Below are 17,719 nucleotides of genomic sequence, written 5' to 3'. Positions count from 1 at the left end.
ATTAGCTTGATGACCATGTCAGTGCTTGAACTTGACCCCCGAACACAGAGGAGCCACTGACCAAGTACTTCAAGATGCTTGGCTGACCCAAGCCTGGCACTTTGGCTTCTCTTTCAAGTTTTTGCCCACTGCAGGCAAAGCTTATATTCAATCAAGCTTTCCATCAGCTGAAGGATGGCAGAAGGGCTGAACTTTGCCATCCCAGAGCCACCAGGCTGGTGTAGCTGTGCTAAGGGAGATGGAAGCCTATATGGGAGCTGCGCCACGGGTTTTGGAATCCCCAGCCCATCTGGGGCATCTGGACTGGAACCAGGGTGTCCTGTACACAATGGCTTCAAAGCTGGTGCCTGTCAAGTGACACAGGACAGACATCCCCATGTCTGGACAGTGACAGTGACCATTGTTCTGGAAGAGCCTGGCCCTGTCACAGTGACTCAGCCCTGCAGAGCCCACGGTCGCTGCCAGCACCGAGCCAAGCTGGCTCTGCAGGTTGTGGTGCCAGGTCGTCCCTGCTGTCACCCCTCCTGTTAGGGAAACTTCCCTGGCTGACCATGCAGAAGCCACTTTGGCATCTCCACGGCCACACAGGTAACAGAGCCCCCTGCGAGCCCCTGTCACCACCTGGCAAAATTTGCCATGACAGAAGTGATGAGGGCTCAAGGCTGACCTGCCAGAGCCAGGCCTGGCTGCTTCCTCTGCATCAGGTTTATCCCAAATTACTCTGTAGCAAGATTCCAACAGCCCCAGCCAGGCTCGCTGGGGACATCAGACCAGCAGCCTCACCACAGCACCACGCTACAGCACAGCCCCCCCATCTCCACTGCCTGCCATGGCCTTGCTACCCCTTCCCAAAGATTCCAGGCTAAAAATACCCTGTTTCCAGCTGGGAACACACGGCTCCCAGCACACAGCGAGGGGAGCTGAGCCGTGGCCGCCGTGCCCTTTGCAGTGCGCCCAGCCAGGCAGGGACAGCCAGACTGAGGAGGAGGGGAGGGGACAAAGAGAGAGCTGGCAGCACTGCCCAGACATGGCTGAGCTCCCCCTCTATCCACACCAGAGCAGGCACAGGGGGATACATTTCTGTGCAGCAGTCCCTTGCACGCACAGACCACAGGATCCAAGAAAATTCCAGTCTCTTCTCTCTCCCCTCCATAAAATGCCATGGTGCACCAAGACACAAACAGAACAAGCCAGTGTACAGAATTTTTCAGCCATTTCGATCATATCACACACTGGACACCATCAGCACTTCCTCGTGCTGGGGCTGCTGCTCTTGGAGGCAATACCCAGGAATAAGGACAAGCATCACCATTTCTCTTTCTCCCCAGCCCCAAAGCAAAACCCCTCAACACTTCCAGCAAAGATGGCAGCAAAAAATAGGCTCCAGGGATGACAGCACTCCAGGGCTGACCCCAGATGGGGATGTCCTCCTGTTCCCAGCCATGAGCAGGGCAGGGGACACAGCACAGCAGCCAGATAGGGACTGGTGACCCACTCAGCCAGTGACACATTCCTCCCCCTGCTCCCATCCAGAGGGACATATTTTCCATCCGTGTCAGCTCTCTGCACCGGCCAAGTCACACACAAGCGCCTGGTGACACTCTCCAGGCGCCCGAGCCCTCCCGAGCCAGGGCTGGCAGCGAGGAGGAGGAGGGCGACTCACATGTGATGAAGTAATCCTGCTGCCGCTTGAATTCCAGGCCCATGTAGTTGGGGCTGAACTCCTGGAACTTGATGGTGAAGCGGATCTCCTGCTCGGGCCGGTTGCACGTCACCAGCACGTTGGGGTCCATGACGGTGCTGCAGGCATCCGCCTGCTCCTTCCTCACCAGGTACAGCTTGTAGTACTCGTAAGGCTTGGACGGCTCCGCCTTGGGGCAGATAATGTCCAGTTTATCCCCAATCTCTGGGTAGATGACCAGCCCCTTCCCAGTCATGAACCTGGAAGAGAGGAGGGTAAGAGGTTACCATGTGCTGGAGCAGAGGCCACACCAGCCCAGCCCACCGCACTCTGACACCATTTTTGTGCTTCAGCTCTGCTGCTCCCCCTCTGTAAGGCAGGTTTTGACACTGAAAACAAGTTCTCCTCTTCCCTCACCAACTCAGCCTGTTCATGGAGCCAGCACAGGCTCCTGCTGACAAAATCAGGGCTGGCTTGGGTCAGTCCTGCTCGCCAGCCATGATAAGGGTGGGCACCTTTCCCGGCCCCAAGCCTGGCATCCAGCTGGGAATGAGTCTTCCCACAAAGGGCTGGGAGACGCCGCGGCTCTGCCCGACGGCCAGGCAAGGAGCTTCCTGCAGGGACAGGCAATAATTAGGCATAGGGAGAAGTCCTGACAATGGGGTGAAGGGAGGGATCCCGTCCACGCCCCAGCTCCCTGAGGAATTCCTGTCCTTAAATGGAAGGGAAGGAAGCATCCTGCAGGACAACTTCTACTGAGCCAGGCTCAACAGCATGCCCAGGAGCGTGGGAGGACCGGATGGAGAGGAGCAAGGAGGGAGGAAAGCTATTCGGGGCTGGAAGGCAGGGCATTGGGAAGGGTAGGAAGGTAAGATGCTGATAATTAACATTCGGATCTCGTTATGGTGGGGCAAGGCACTGATTAGGTTTTTTTCAGCGTGAAGGAGAGGATTAGGGCAGCAAGGAGGGAAGCAGCAGATCATCTACTTTGATGTAGGCAACTAAATGCATTCCTGATGGGAGATAAGGTGGGAATGGATTTTCCTGCAGAGTTGTCTCTGCTGCAACTCCCTCACGTAATCTGGGCACGGCAAAACGCAAAGCGAGCACTTTGCCAAGGCTGCACGGCCATACTTCCCCTTCTGCTGTTGGACACAGCCCATCCCTGTGCCAGCCCACCCTGGAGATTGGATGGGGCTGGGATACCTTCTCCCTCAGCCAGCTGCTCCGGCTGGAGCTGCAGGCTCCATGGAAGGAAGATCAAACACACAAGACCAACCTGCTCTGTGGCTCCATGCAAGTCTTAGCAAGAAGCCACAGAGCTGGAACCAGCACCAGGCCTTTGGCTGCAGGAGCCTTGCAGATCCACAGGCTGGGCTGGAGCAGGCAGGCGGAGCTGAAGCCCACGCACCCCTGAGTGCCCTTGGCACAGGCTCTGGAGCTCAGTGCCAGCTGTAGTAGCAGGGCAGACATGCAGACATCATCTGCACCTCACTCGCAGCTTGCCAGGTCAGAGGAGCATCCCAGGCACCCAGAGCACAGCACAGGGATGGCAGGCGCAGCCCCATCACAGAGCTGGATTTAGAGGGGTTACAGATCCATCCTCCCTGACTGGCTGCAGCTCCACATCAGCTCCACATCAGCTCCAGCAGTACCCAAAGCAGCACACGGGGCAGCTGGGATCATCCCAACCCCAGCACCAGCAGCACAGCAGCACCTTGGCCACGTGAGGTTGCAGAGAATTTTGTACAAGCCATGATTCAGGCAGATGGTGACCAGGAGACAGTGGGAAACTTGGCCCCTGGAGGGTCTTTAGGGATGCAGGTGGGATGCAGAGCCCGCCTCCATCCAGGCACTGCCGTCAGGTGAGCCACGCTTTGCTTCACACTACCAAGTAGGTCACCTGGCCAGTGGCCAGCAGGCACTTCCAAAGGCTTGGGAGCGATAAAGGCTTCCCCACCCACGGCCAGAGCCCTGATGCAAGGCCGGAGCAGGAGCAGGAGGCGGGAGCAGCCCCTGTCCCTCCCTCCCCACCCGGCCGCAGACACGCAGCGCAAGTGAACACTTGCACGGGTTCCCACCCCGAGAGGCAGCTGGATCCCACACTCCTTTCTCCACGGTTGGGCTGAGTCAGAGGCTTCCTGGCACAGGATTCTGGAGTGACTCAAGCTCCCTCCTCCAGCTCCTGCCAGCTCCCTCCTGCCCAGAAGATGCCAAACAGGAAGCCACAAACAAGTCAAGCAGATGTCTTGCACTGCCGGAGCAGGAGGAGAAGGCTCCTATCCACCCTCATCTCCATACCAGGAGGACCTATCACACCTCTGTGGCCAAAACCTTGGCCAACACCTGCAAACCAACCGGTCCCTGGGCCACCAGCCTATTGGGATCAGGCCAAATGGATTTGTAAGCAGGGGAGGGGCCACGAAGCAGCTGACGGAGCTGAGAACCTCCCAGTACCACATCCTGCTGGCACCTCTTCATCTCAGGAACTTCAGGACCAAGGCCTACCTTAGGTTTATGTAAGGATAAAACAAGGAGGCAAATCCTTTCCACACACTCAGTCTCAGCTCCAGAAGCCCACAGCTGCTTTCTGGGAATTAGCTCAACATCCTCCAGATCCACACAAACATGGAGCAAGACAGAGCCACTTCTCTGTGCATGGAGCTTTTGCGCTGCTCCCTCCAACTGCTGCTCCCCACCTGCACACAGACCGTTTTCCCTGTGTCCTCCAATTTTCCTGATTTTTTTCTCCTCCACTTCCCCTCTTCTCTAACAGCGGGGCTGTTTCCAGATGACAGCCTGGGCAGCACAGGAGAGGGGATAAACCTGAGGCATGTATCTCAAACCCCTCAAGCAGCTCTTCCAGCTTTCCACCACACACAGAGACCTTTATTTCCCCCAAAAAATCTGCTTTGTCACAAGAACAGCTTGTGATGATCATCCTAGGGAAGACCAACAATAGCTCCCACTATGCCAGAGGCTGGTTCTCTGGGAAATTCTCCTTTAAAATACACAGTGAAAAGCAACATTTATCACAAGAAAAGGAGAGGAAAAAAACGTCCAAAAATTGTCACATGCGGCCTGAACACAGGATTTCAGCCAGTACTGGAGACGAGGTATTTTAGTCCCAAGGGATGGTTGAAGACAAAAAGGAATTACACTCTTGACTTGTCTTCACAAGGACATGTCTTCAGATTTATCTTAACCCAGAGAAGTGAACAGAGCAACTCCAAAATTAATAGGGAAATTCATCGTGCCCTCAGAGCACCCACTGTAATTTCAGGGAGGGAAGAGGGAATCTGCTGTTCCTCTGGAAAACACAGCTTGATTTCCCTGTTTTAAGGTGGGAAGGGGAAAAAAAAGAGAAAAACTAAAACTTAGTTCAACCTTAAGGCTGAAATAACTCTCAGCATTAAGAATCACTCTCCTCTACCTTGCCCACCATGCAGGAAGTGGAGGATAATGGCTCCAGCTTTATTCCTGCCCCATCCCTGAAGTGTCCAAGGCCAAGTTGGAGCAAACTGGTATAGTGGAAGGTGTCCCTGTCCATGGCAAAGGGTGGAACTGGATGAGCTTTAAGGTCCCTTCCAACCCAAACCATTCTGGGATCCTGTGATTGGCACCATCACCAGTTCACAGGTAACATCCCAGCATCATTGTTCCTGGTGTCCAGGAGGGTGGGAATGATTAACTACAGCCACTAAAGCTTAAAACAAGTATTTTTTTGCCAGCTGAGCAGGTAGAGAGGGCTGGCAGCTTCATCCTTTAAAGCCCCTGAGGTGACTTTTGGGTGGCATCCATGGCTGCCCACCTGCAGAGCCAGAGGACCATCCCGGCCATCCCAGCCAGGCGTCCCCAGTGCCTGCAGGCCCCCAGCTCCCGGCCCCGCAGGTTCCTTGGGAGCGATCAGGTGGCAGCGTCCAATTTCCTTATTGTTTCGGGAGGTGTTTTCTGATGGGAAAGGTGAAAAGGGGATTTGTGAGCCTTGTAAACCGATTCCTCTGAGTTGGGTAAACAACGGGAGCTCTGTTGGCAGCAGGATGCCGGGATGCCGGGGCAGGGAGATGGGATTAAAGTGCAGCCTCTCCTGTGCCCTGAGTTGGGGGGCTGCTGGTGGGGCCCCCAATCCCTTGCAGAGCCCCCTTCACTTCCCCTTCGGGGTCCAAAATTCAGGATCTGATGGAGCAACAAGGGGCTATAGGTGAGACCTGCTGGAAGAGCCATGGACTCAACCAGGACCCAGAGTTGCAGGCATCCCAGAGAGGGTTTGCCGGGACAGGAGGAAGAACCTAAGGAGGAAAACCAAGCAAGTCAGCCAGAGCAAGATCCTGAGTTATACTGGGAATGATACCCCACTCCTCCACACCCCCCTCCCATGCAGGGACCTCTCCTCCATGTGGGCACACACGGATAGACATGGATGAGCCAACACATTCCCAGCAATCCCACAGACACAAGTGTCCTGCAGATAAGTCATGTGGAACCTTAAAATCCAACAGTCCCTCACTTCTTCGTTAGGGAAGACCAAAAAATGGCTTAAAAATACAATTTTTTTAAATAACAGGTTGACATATTTTCCAACTGCTCTCCCCCTGGATTCAGGCATTCCTTGCACCACATCAACCACAAAATCTCTGGGGCAGCACCACCTTTCCCCACGTCCACAGCACACAATGCCCCTCACCTGATTTCAGGCTTGGCAGAAACAGAACAACATTTCCCAAGAACCTTCTCCTTGGAGAAGATGTTCTAACGCTGATGCTGACATACATATAAGATGACATATGCTAAATGCTGTTTGCTTCAAAGAAATCCAAAAATAACTGGATCTTACATGGAGGACGTGTACGTCTGGCAGGGAAGGCTGACAGTGCCCGGCAGAGCGAGACCTGCAGGAGCTGGGAGGTTTTCCTGGTGTCTGGGCAGCTGAAGCCCCCATGGGCCCAGCTCTCCACACCAACAGAGCATGTGAGTCCTTCCAGATGGATCACAGCTCCCACCCACCAGGAATTTCCTCAAAGAAGGGATGGGAAAGGGCCAGATCCAGTAAAGAAGCCAAAGCTCTGTGTTCAAACTGGGTGTGGGATCCTGAAATACACTCCTGAACTCTGAGATTTGCTGGTGCCCAGCCACACACAAATCCAATCCTGCCCTCTCTGCCACACTCATCCAAGCTTCCCTGGGACACAGCTGCCATGCCCAGGCACTGGGGACTCTCTGCCAAAGCCAGAAGAATCAGTCCTGTTCCCAGAGCTGTTTTCCAGACCCCGATGTCACAGAGGCACATCACACTCCTGCCATGGGAGGGTCCCTGCACAGCTCATCCAAAGCTCCCTTGGTGACACCCAGCCATCTCTGCCCTTGCCTAAACCTGTATTTTCACCAAAAAAGAGAACTGAGAGGTCAGTAGTAAAAACTGGAACCTAACTTAGGTGAAGTGGGATGTCACAGGCCAAACAGCATTACCAGACAGGGACAACCACATGGTCCTCTGGGAGCTTGAGCTGAGAATATCAGCCACCCCCTGCCACAGGGACAGGTTCTCCTGCTGACACCAGGAGGTATCAGTGAGACACAGCAGCCCCCACCCACCTCACCTCACCTCTCCAGAGCAGAGAACAATCAAACCAGAGGAATTACACCTAATCCCAAAGGCCCACCTGATTCCAGCACACCAGCAACATTCACAGCCCTTCCCCAAAGTGGTGCCAGTACACAAAGGCACAGCTCCTTTCTCCTATTTGACTCCCATTCAGCTCTTGGGAACAAAGATACTCCGTGGAAGGAAGTTAATTACAAGTGGAATGAAAAGGTTCCTCCCTCTGTATCTGTCGCCTTCTTGCTCGTCCATCGCACCGCTCATCACCACAAGAGGGTAAATAGGAGCACACGAACCCCCACGCTCTCAGATCCCACTCCTTTCATGTGCTCCTCTATTATTAGTCTCCTTTAGAAGAGCCTGCCATCTTTTTTCCCCCTGCTAATCTATGGATAATTATTTTCCTTGCCCTTCAGCAGCCCTCTTCTATTTCTGCTATATCCTTTTGGAGCCGAGGTGGCCACACAGAGCCAGCAATCCCAGGTATCTGAAAGCAGCTCATATCTCCTCCACTCCTTTGGTCTCTGCTGTTCAAGGAGATATTTTTCACCTTCCAGCCCCCCCAGTTCCTCACCATCCCTGGGAGAGGGAACTGCCTCTGCTGAGCCCCCCGGGGCCGTCCCATCCAGTCCCCCTCCCAGATACACTCTAAGGCCCTTTTTTTTCCTCATCTCGGGTTTAATGAGGCCCATTCAACCCTCCCAAAGACAAAAGGCCCTTCTCGTTTCCAAACGGATTTACACGACGCATCAGTGAGGCATAAACGGGTCTCCATGGCAACGCTCACCGACCCCCCCAGCTCTGGGATGCCATTTTACAACTCTGCTGCTCCCCAAAACCCTTTTGTTGCTTCTCTGCCAGCTGGGAGGCTCCTCGCAAGCTGGTAACCCCCCAGCTCACACCCCCGGGTGCCAGGGGTGACATTTTTTGAGGTGAAGTTACAAGATGCCCAAGCCAGTGTCCCCCTGGCACAGACACCCTGGAAAGCTCTGCACTGTGACCGACCCCGGGTCATGGTCAAGCCAGGGTTGGGATTGAGAGGAAGGGACAGAAACACCAAGTACAGGGGAAAACGAACCCAAACTGCCCCTCTCTGCCCAGAAAGGGGGGTGATGCCCAAGGCAGTGTGGTCTGTTCGCGCTCAAACACCAGCCCCAGTCACAGCATGGCTCCCAGCACCTCTCCACAGGGAAACCGGTGACTCTGGTGATTTCCATGCTTTGGCAATGGCCAAGAGGCCACTCCAGTGCTTCACACAGAGGTTTGGCAAACAGGAGCCTCATGTTCAGCACTGGACCATAACTCTTCCCAAGCAGCCTCAAACATTGAAGGCACCTTGCTTACCCTGAGCAGCCATGGAAGCAGGGAAGGTGAGATTCAGGGAATGGGGGAAGCAGGGAATGCCTCACTGTAGCTCCCTGAGCTTTGCTCACATGTTGCAGTCGCTGCCATAGCTCTGAAGACCAAGCCATTGTCCAACATCTGGGGAACACACCAGAGAGCCCACTTTTTCATTAAAATACCCACCACTGCTGAGTTTCTCAAGCAGGAAGTCAGGAGCAGGAGCCTGTTTTCAATCGCAAACCCGTAGCTTGAGGACAGGTCTGCTTTCCCCTCCTGCAGTCCAGTTCTCCTACCACCAGCCAAGAGCAGAGGAGGGTTCCAGCCATCAGGATGCTGGGAGAACAGGTCAGCAGGCTTCAGGAAAGCTGGCATGGATGCTGTGGGATGCCAGCCACACCTCAGCACCCACAGCCAGTGGCTGCCACCACAGCTGGTGACATCCCTGGCCCCAGTGACTCAGCCCTCCTGTGCCACAGCAGGGCTGCAGGAAGAGCTTTCTCCCTGAGCTATCCCCATAATTACAGCATGACCAGGGAGAGTATCCAAGTGCCAGACTCCCCACCAGCTCCAAGGAGGATGACAGATCACCACCACCAAAGGCAGCACCCACAAAAGGAGAATGTTCTCCTTTGTCCCACTGCGGGCTCAGCCAGGATGTATCCTGATGCCAGTCCATCACTTCCAGGAACAGCTGCTGACCACCCTCATGCCCCAAGGAGGAAGAAGAAGAGAAGGAGGAGGAGAGGGAAGGCTCCCAGCCCTCACAGCAGCCAGGCCTGCCAGGAGCAGCCATGTGCTGCTCCATCCTCCCAAGTCCGCGCACACTCCATGCATTCAGGCGCTGCACCCGAAACATCTCAGTGCAAACCTAGCAAGGGGGGGAAACAAAACCTGCTGCTAATTGAGGGATTTTGGAGTCGATTTAATTAGGGCCAGAGCACTGGCGCAGGCTGCTGCTGCCACCTGCAGCACTCTCTGCAGCCGCTGGCGTGGGCTCGGGGGACCCCGGGCTCCCGTCCACGCCCGCCTGGGGTCCAGACAGGGAATGAGGAACACCGGGAGTCCCGCAGGCTCACCCCCGTCACACACCCACCCCCCAGACCCGTTATTTCCCAGCACAATAAGCACCTCCAGCAGCGATGGAACCATGAGCTCGGCCAAAAAATATAAAGGAAGAAAAGCCATATTTTCTCCCTGGAGTCGGATCGTCCCGTTCTCCCCTCGGAGGAATCAAGAGGGGCCGAGTTATCTAATTAATGCTGGCAGAAGCGGGAGGCCGAGGGCTGGGGGGCGGCGGCAGCCCACAAAGGCGGCGTGGGGAGCGGTCTCCCCGCCGCCGCCGCCGGCATCCCCCGGCAATGGGGCCCCACGCTGGGAGTGAGGTAAGAGGGGATTCAAAGGGGGGTTTGTCAGGGGTTTTGTTTTTGGAAACGGGGGAGGGGAAGGGGACAGGGCTTGACAAGAGCTGACAGACAACTGAACAAAACCATAAGGGCCATGAATGGCAACACGGCGATTTAATTGGCGTAGGAATGGAGAGAGAAGTGAGACAATGAGGCTGGGCGGCGGCGGCAGTGGGCACTCACCTTCTCCTACCCGCACCCCAATCCCTACCCCAACAGAGGTTGGCAGCTGGAGGCTGCACCATGACCCCCATGCCAAAAAACACCACCTGAAACCCACGGGGAGAACACGGAGGCAGAACGGCAGAGCCCAGCACACGTCAGGCATCACAAAACCCTGACGGCACCAGGAGCAGCACAGTCCCAGCCCCGGGATGCTGCAGATATTAAATGATCCATCGGAAACAGCTCATGTTCCCGCTCGGCTCCGTGTGTTTTCCGGCTTCGGTTTGGCCACTCGTGCCCTGGCTACAGCCCCGCTCATCCGGAGGACGGGGGGCCGGGAGGGGGAGAGAGGGAGAGGCAGGTTAAAAGGGAACACGGTTGGATCAGCGGGGTTCCCACTCCTTCCCTGACCCCTCAGAAATAAAACGGAGGAGATTTCGTCTCCCGGTCCAAAGCAAAGAATTACTTTGGCAGGGGCTGCGGCGGCGGCCGGGCGCCCACTTGGAAGGGAAAGCAGCAGGAATATGCCCAAGGAACCCAAGACAAGCCCTCCCCACCAAGCCCCGCTCATTCTCATGCAGATCAACCCCAGTCGGGACAGAACGGAGGCAAATTGCAGGCCCCCCTCCCCAGAGCAGGGCTGGGGCACAGGGAAGGGCGAGTGGGGGGTTCAGCACATCAGACCTGACAGAAACCCCGGTGTTCTCCAAGATCCCCCCTCTTCCCACCTCTCACTTTTCAAGCTCAGTTGGAAAAAAAGGAACAGAAAGCTAAGAGCCAAGAGCTGAAGTTACAGCTGGTAGTTGGGCCTTAGGAGAGAAGGAGCCCCTTCCTTCCTGAACCCCAGGACCTGACACCCCACATATAACCCTGCACCCCACAAACACAGTCTGCAGCCAGGAGTCTCAAAACTCCCCATGGGACAGTAACTGAGTGCTCCTGCTGCTGCATTCCAAGGGGTACCAGAGGGCTCCCCAAATCCCTCAGCTTCCCACTTCACTGGCCACCTCCAAAGCAAGGGAGAGAAGCCACCAGCCTCCCAATTTTTCTGAAAAATACCAGAAAAATAAAATAAAGCCCACACATGTCCTGGGGAGCAGTAGAAACCACAAGGTCTCCTGGATTTCCCCTGGCTCCTAGAAGCCCCTCACTGTGTCCCAGGGCTTGGGTTTCCATCCCTGGAGATCCCACTGAGGGCTAGGAGGCAGCTCCAGAGCACCCACCCAGGTCCCTGGGGCTCTGGCTCAGCCTGGGGATGCAATGCTGCGGTTTCAAGGATTAATCCCGATGTTAGGAACTGGGCAGGGAGGAGCAAACCCTGCGGAGGGTTCCCCATCCCAGCTGTGGGATGCCCTGCCCTGCCCTGACAGGTCTCCCGGGTTTCGCCAGCCCTGCCAGCCCCGGGTCCCAGGGGAGCAGCGTCACCCCCACCGCGCCGCCCTGACTCACTCCGGGCCCCTTTGATCCCCCGGCTCCCGGAGTGGCCAAACGAGTTCTGGCATTCCAGCCCTGGCTCCCGTCTGGAAGCGCCATCTTCCCAGGCAGCTGCAAATCACCAGCCCTCAGCCCCGGCGTCATTACTGGGAACTTGTTCGGCTGCCACCGGCACTGGGGGTTATTAAAAGCTTCCCAACTCCCATCCCAACACAGGCCATGTGCACATCTGCCCACAGCTGCCCAGCCAGAAGGGACCCTGATGACCACCCAGTTCCAACCCTGCCATGAGCAGCGACAACCTCCCCTACCCCAGGCTGCTCCAAGACCTGTCCAGCCTGGCCTTGGACACTTCCAGGGACCCAGGGGCAGCCACAGCTTCTCTGGGCAATCTGTGCCAGGGCCTCTCCACCCTCACAGGGAAGAATTTCTTCCCAATATTTCATCTAATCCTGCCCTATGGCAAGTGGGAAGCCGTTCTCCCTTGTCCTGTCTCTCATCCAAAGTCCCTCTCCAGGTGTCCTAGAGGCCCTTTAAGCACTGGAAGGGGTTCCAAGATTTCCCTGGAGCCTTCCCTTCTCCAGGCTCAACCAGGTCACCCCATGCTCCTCACTCCCACACCAATCCCACTACTGGCTCGCTGCACTCAGCTGCTCCAGACCTTTGGCCCTGCTCCATGGGGGCGGATGGGGCTGGGTTAGGTCTGGGAGAAAAAGCTGAAGATGAGTCACAGGACCTCAAAAGTTCATTTGTTCTCTCATCTCTTGTCCTCCTGCACATAACTGAGCCATCACCAAAGCCTGGAGAGCCAGCTCTGCAGGGAAGCTGGATCCAGCCTCCTCCTCCAGTCCTGTTCTGGATGTCACTCAGCAGGGCAGAAACTGCCCCTTTCTCCCCAGAACCTGTTCCCAGTGCTGCCCACACCCCTCTTTACTGTGAGGTCCTGTTCTGGAACAACAGCCCAAATTTTCTCCATATTTACACCAAAAAGACCCTCCTAAAGGTTTCACCACTGGAAGGAGTTGGGACACTCTTGTGTTCCCCCTCAGCAGCCCTTCCACTGCTCCCAGTTTATCCAGCTGAAGTCTGAAGGGAAGAGCAGCAGCTGAGGGAGGGGCCAGCAGAGAGACCAGCACAGCACAGGAGTGTCAGGTTTTAATCCCTCCTCCAGTACAAAGAGATCTGGCTTGTACTTGCTTTTATTTTTAGGCCAGATTTACATGTACAGCTGAACTTCAATCCAATGTACAACTTCCAGCCCGGAATGGGAGAGGAGAGGAACCAGAACCCAGCCAGAGATCTCGGGACTGGTGCTCCTTCCCATCTCCAAGGATGTCAATAGACTCCGCCGGGACACACGGCTCCCACTCCCAGAGGGAGCTTTCACAAGGCACTAAGCAAAGCTCATGTTTAAACCTAAAAATAACCCAGCCCTTGGGCCTGGGGAGGAGGAGGAGGAGGGCAGAGCACCCAGCCTGTCCCGCTCCAGCGCCAGCAGTTTCCAATTGCCTGCGGACGGGGAGTGTTCCCAATCCTCCCCCCGAGACGAAATCCTCCGCCTTGCCACCCACACTCATGGAAGAAAACTGGCGAGAGCCGCAGGAGAGACCAAAGTCTCCCCCAGCCACATCCTGCCCCCCTGCTTTGCTGCCAGATGTGATCCCCCAGAGCCCTGTCCCAAGATCCCACTAGCTCCAGCGTTCTCAGCAGGGCTCCTCACCCCACTCAGTGTGTGCCACCAGGCTGGGGCCATGTCCCTGCCATGCCACTACACTGGGAGCCCGAGAGGGCTGATGCCACCGATCCAACCAGAGTTCATTCCAAGGCTGGTGTCTGTCTGTCCTGCTGAGACACAGCCCAGTTCCCAGTCCCCAACACAGAGCAATCCTCAAACCCACGGAGCTGTGAGAGCAGAGACCAACCAACCTTGGAGCGATGGTTTTGGGGTGCCCCCTAGAAGAGGGGGTCCTTTAACCTGGCTTGGGAAAACCCCAAGTGAGCAGCACCAGTGCTGTTGTAGGTCCTCCCTGTCCTGCCCCGCAGCCCCTGGCAGGACTCACCCACAGAAATCCCTCACCGGACTCCAAATCTCCTCCCTGACCCTCAGCTCCTCTATCCTGCCCCTGGCAGGATTCAACCCACAAACCCCTCGCTGGACCCCAAATCTCCTCCCTGACCTCCAGCTCCTCCATCCCTTTCCTGCTTCCCTCTCCCAGAAAAGCCCTTCATGGGGCTCTAGCTTCCAGTTATCCCACTTCACCTCAACTCCCTCAATCCATTTAAGTCTTTCTTTGCATGTAAGGTGTTTTTTTTTCTTTGCCTTTCTCTTTTTTTAACTTATTAAGGAGAAAGTTCAAACCGTTGGCAGTGTCTGCGACGCACTAATTTGGAACTTAGTGCGGTGTCGACATTGCATTAAGTATTTCTGTCAACCATGAGGACACACCATGTCTGTGTAAGAAATTACACCAGCAATTATAGCTAAAGAGGCATGTAAAATTTAAAAAAAAAAATTAATGTATTCAGAAATGATAACTGACATTCTTATTAGGATTAATCTAATTTTAGTAGACTCATTTATATCCTGCCTCTGGATAAAAAATGAGTTTCAATTTTAAAACCTGGATAAAAAGTGGCATTTTTTAAAAAAGTACTTTTAGAAGTCACCCTGCATGATTAAGCGGGATGATAATGCGAGGAAGCTTAACAAAAAGCTGCGCCATTAAAGGAGATATTTGTTAAACAAAACAGAAGCAGAGATATTTATCAAGCCCAGCAGATTATTCCAGGGTAACTCTGGACCTGGCACTGCTGGATGTTGCTTGCGGTCACAAGTTAATGGAGAGAAAATTGGGAATGGCAGATAACGGGGAAGGGGAAGGAATTTTGGCGGATACATCCTGCACCAGCAAGCCGGGGAATGGCAGCACTGAGGACAGCCATCCATAGCCTGGATCAGTCCATGCCCCATTGGACACAGACAGGTGTAAGGCAAAGCACAGGAGTCACTCACAGACTGGGAAGAAAAACCCCGAAACATGAGTCAGTTCACATACCCAAAAAGAAAGAACACGAGATGGAACACCAAGGTCCTTCCCGAGGTTTGCCAAACACCAAGTGGGGTTTGGCCCATTCCAGGATGGCCCAGCCCACCTCCATGGCACTGCCTCAGATGGGCTGCTGGTACAAAATGTGCCCCTGGCCTCAAGCTCTGGTGCTGGCATGTTTTAACTCCATGGCAATGGATGCTTTGATTGACACAAGTTCTGGCAGGGCACAGGAGTGTCTCTTCTCCCTGTGCCAGCCCACCACACACTTCCATCTCCAGCAACACCTCACTGACCCACAGATCTCCTCATCCATCGAACCAGCCAGCCCAGATAAGGAACCAGCCAAGAGGCCTCCTCCAGGCTCGCCTGTTGCTCCACATCCCCACATCCACATCCCCCATGTGTCCATGACCACCACATCCCGTGGGACACTGATGAGATCCCAGCCATCCCACGGGACAGGACACAGAGGCAGGAGGGCACAGGTAGCCTGCACAGCCAGGATGGGAGCCGTGGCACCCACAGGGCTGGGCTCCCTCCTCACATCCACATCCCCCCATTACAAGGGAATTAAACACGGAAGCAAAGCACCAGAAGATTTAAGAATATGTGGAAAGACTCAAAAGCTGAAGAGGAAAAAAAAATCCCAGGCTGATTATTTTATTTTCTCCTGACAGTTTGAGCCACAATGGCCAATAAATCCCAATTACAGATTTTAAAAATGCTTCCTGCAGACACTTAGACCATCAAGGCAATTCTGGGCTCCCATAACTCCTGGTTTATGATGGTCATACATGTCAGTTTTCCACAGAGCCCAGCATTTCAATAAAATGACCATAAACCTAGATTAGAGATTAAAGGACTGACTCAGAAGTTGTCAGAGGAAGAAACAAGTTCCCCTGCAATTGCTTTGCCATTTTTACCGACCAACAGTTTGGCTTTTTGATGGGTTTATGCCAGCAGTAAATTCTGGGCTGCTGACAGCTCTGTGTGTGAGACAAGTGAAGGCAGCAGCAGGGAGGTGCGGGGAGGACACGAGCCCAGCCCCGGGCTCAGGCGACAAGGCCGAGATGAGAAGTGACAGGGCTCCTCCTGGGCTCCCCAGTGCCAGCATGGAACACGGATGCCAGCTCCGACCGACCTTCCTGGCCCCCCCTCCCAGCCCCCCAACCTGTCAGACTTCTCTCCAGGAAGCAGCTCCGTCCTCGTTTCTCCTCCTCCTACCTTGGTGGGGTCAGGAGCTGCCAGCACAGGGGAAGGTGACCCCCCAAGGGCTCCCCACTACCAGCACAGGGGAAGGTGACCCCCCAAGGGCTCCCCGTAGCCAGGAAGGACCAGGGACCCCGGGGATGATGCACAGGGAAGCATCCCCGGGCCCCCCACCAGCAGCTGCCTCTCTCCTCAGCCTGTCTCAGCAGCAGCAACAGCTCAAGGGAGACGCCTTTGAAAGGATAAACGGCAGGCGTTTGTTGTGCTCCCGTTTCCTGGATGAATGCGCTGCTTCCTTTTACTAAGTGCTCTCTTAGGAGAAGGAAAAGGGAAAAATAAAACAGCAGCAGAAAGGAAGGAGGATGACTCACGGTGAGGCCACATCTCCACCAACACGCAAGAGCTGCGAGACGGTGCCAAGGACAAAGGCTGGGATCAAAAGCACGGGAGAGGATCAAACATGTGCCCTCCCCGGGGAGGGGGAAGGTTTCAGGGAGCTGCCCGGGGGGAGGAAGGTGGTATGGAGCCAGGCCCTCCCAGCCGCCCATGGGCTGCAGGCAGCCATCTCCCTTTCCTGAGCTTCAGCCACTGCTTTCACCATGTGAACAGGAGCTCCGGTTGTTGGAGTTCAGTTAAGACACGCACACAGGGCTCCGCACCAGGACACGGGCAGTGATGGGGACGGAGAGCACCAGGAGGGACCGTGGCTGCACTCAACAGGAGGTGAAAAAATGCCCTTTTCCTGAGGAAATGAAAGAGCTGAGCCCGGAGCTCAGCGCGTCGAAGGGGGCCGGTGCCCTTTCTGCCGGTGTCTCTCAAAGTCTATCAAAAAGTCCCATTTACATCAAAATGCCCTTCCAGACATGCTTCGATTTTACTTTTCCCCTTTCATCTCCGTCCCCCTCCCGCCCCACCTCGCAGCCCCATTGTCCTCGCAGCACCAGGAGCGGGCCGAGCGCGCTGCCAGCGGGAAAGGAACAGGAGAGAAAGAAAAGAGCTGGAAACTAAGAGAGAAGCCGGAATCGCTGCTGGTCCCGCTCCAGCGGGAGATGTGACCCCATCTCCTCCCGCCTGCTGCTTGGCGGCCGCCCCGGGGGACGGCGCTGGCCGTGTCCCCTCTGCAGGGACAGGGACTCGCTGCCCCAGCCTCCGCTGTCACCCGGGGCTCTGCTCAGGCTCCGGCGGCCACAGACAGTTTCAGTGAGCTTCAACAAAAGCCCCGAGCAAGGGCTGCAGGAGCCACCATCCTGCTCTGCTGTCCCCGGCCGAGCAGCACTGCACACCCCGCTCCCAGCACCGAGGACACTGGTGGCACTGGGAAACCCCGACACAGCGCTCTGGGCTTGGTCATGACTGCACATCTCAGCTGGCACCCAAGTGGATCGAGCATAAATGCTTCACTCTGCAGATAAGTCTTTAAAATGCCAGGGGAGCTGGAACACTTCCACAGGTGCCAGTGCCAGCCTCTGCTCTGCCCCAGCCCTGTCCCACCTGTCCTCCTCCAGCAATTTAGATTTACTGAGCTGTTTCCTTCCCCAACCCTGGCCCCAGCAGTGCCACATCCTTCCCTCACTTCTCCAAGCCCCTTAAAAGCAGAAGTGCTTTCCCCAGTCTACCGGATGGACACGCAAGCCCAAGACTGAAATCTGCTCCAGGTTCCAAGTGCAAATGAGGTTTAAGTGCAGTTTAACCCAGTAAAGCCCAACACTAGCAGTGCACAATCCCAATGCCGTTCACCAGGCTCTGTCCACCTTGCCTGACACAGAGCTTTTCCAGTCCTCCCGTCCTATTGTCAGCGTCTATTTTTAACCCCCAGCATTATTTCTCCCTGCGT

General features: G+C 55.4%; 1 protein-coding gene across 1 annotated transcript in view; it reads right to left on the bottom strand.

Moving 5' to 3' along the window:
* Positions 1-17,719, bottom strand: part of EFNB1 (ephrin B1) — a 45,746-nt gene that overhangs the window by 15,308 nt on the left and 12,719 nt on the right. The window contains exon 2 of the mRNA XM_030967344.1: positions 1,664-1,941. Coding sequence (XP_030823204.1) covers positions 1,664-1,941 — 278 coding nt within the window. The remainder of the gene's footprint in view (positions 1-1,663; positions 1,942-17,719) is intronic.

Source organism: Camarhynchus parvulus, chromosome 4A, assembly GCF_901933205.1.
Source record: "Camarhynchus parvulus chromosome 4A, STF_HiC, whole genome shotgun sequence".
Classification (NCBI taxonomy): Eukaryota; Metazoa; Chordata; class Aves; order Passeriformes; family Thraupidae; genus Camarhynchus; species Camarhynchus parvulus.
The sequence above is the reverse complement of the archived record's forward strand: the minus strand, read 5'-3'. Positions and strand labels throughout refer to the sequence as shown.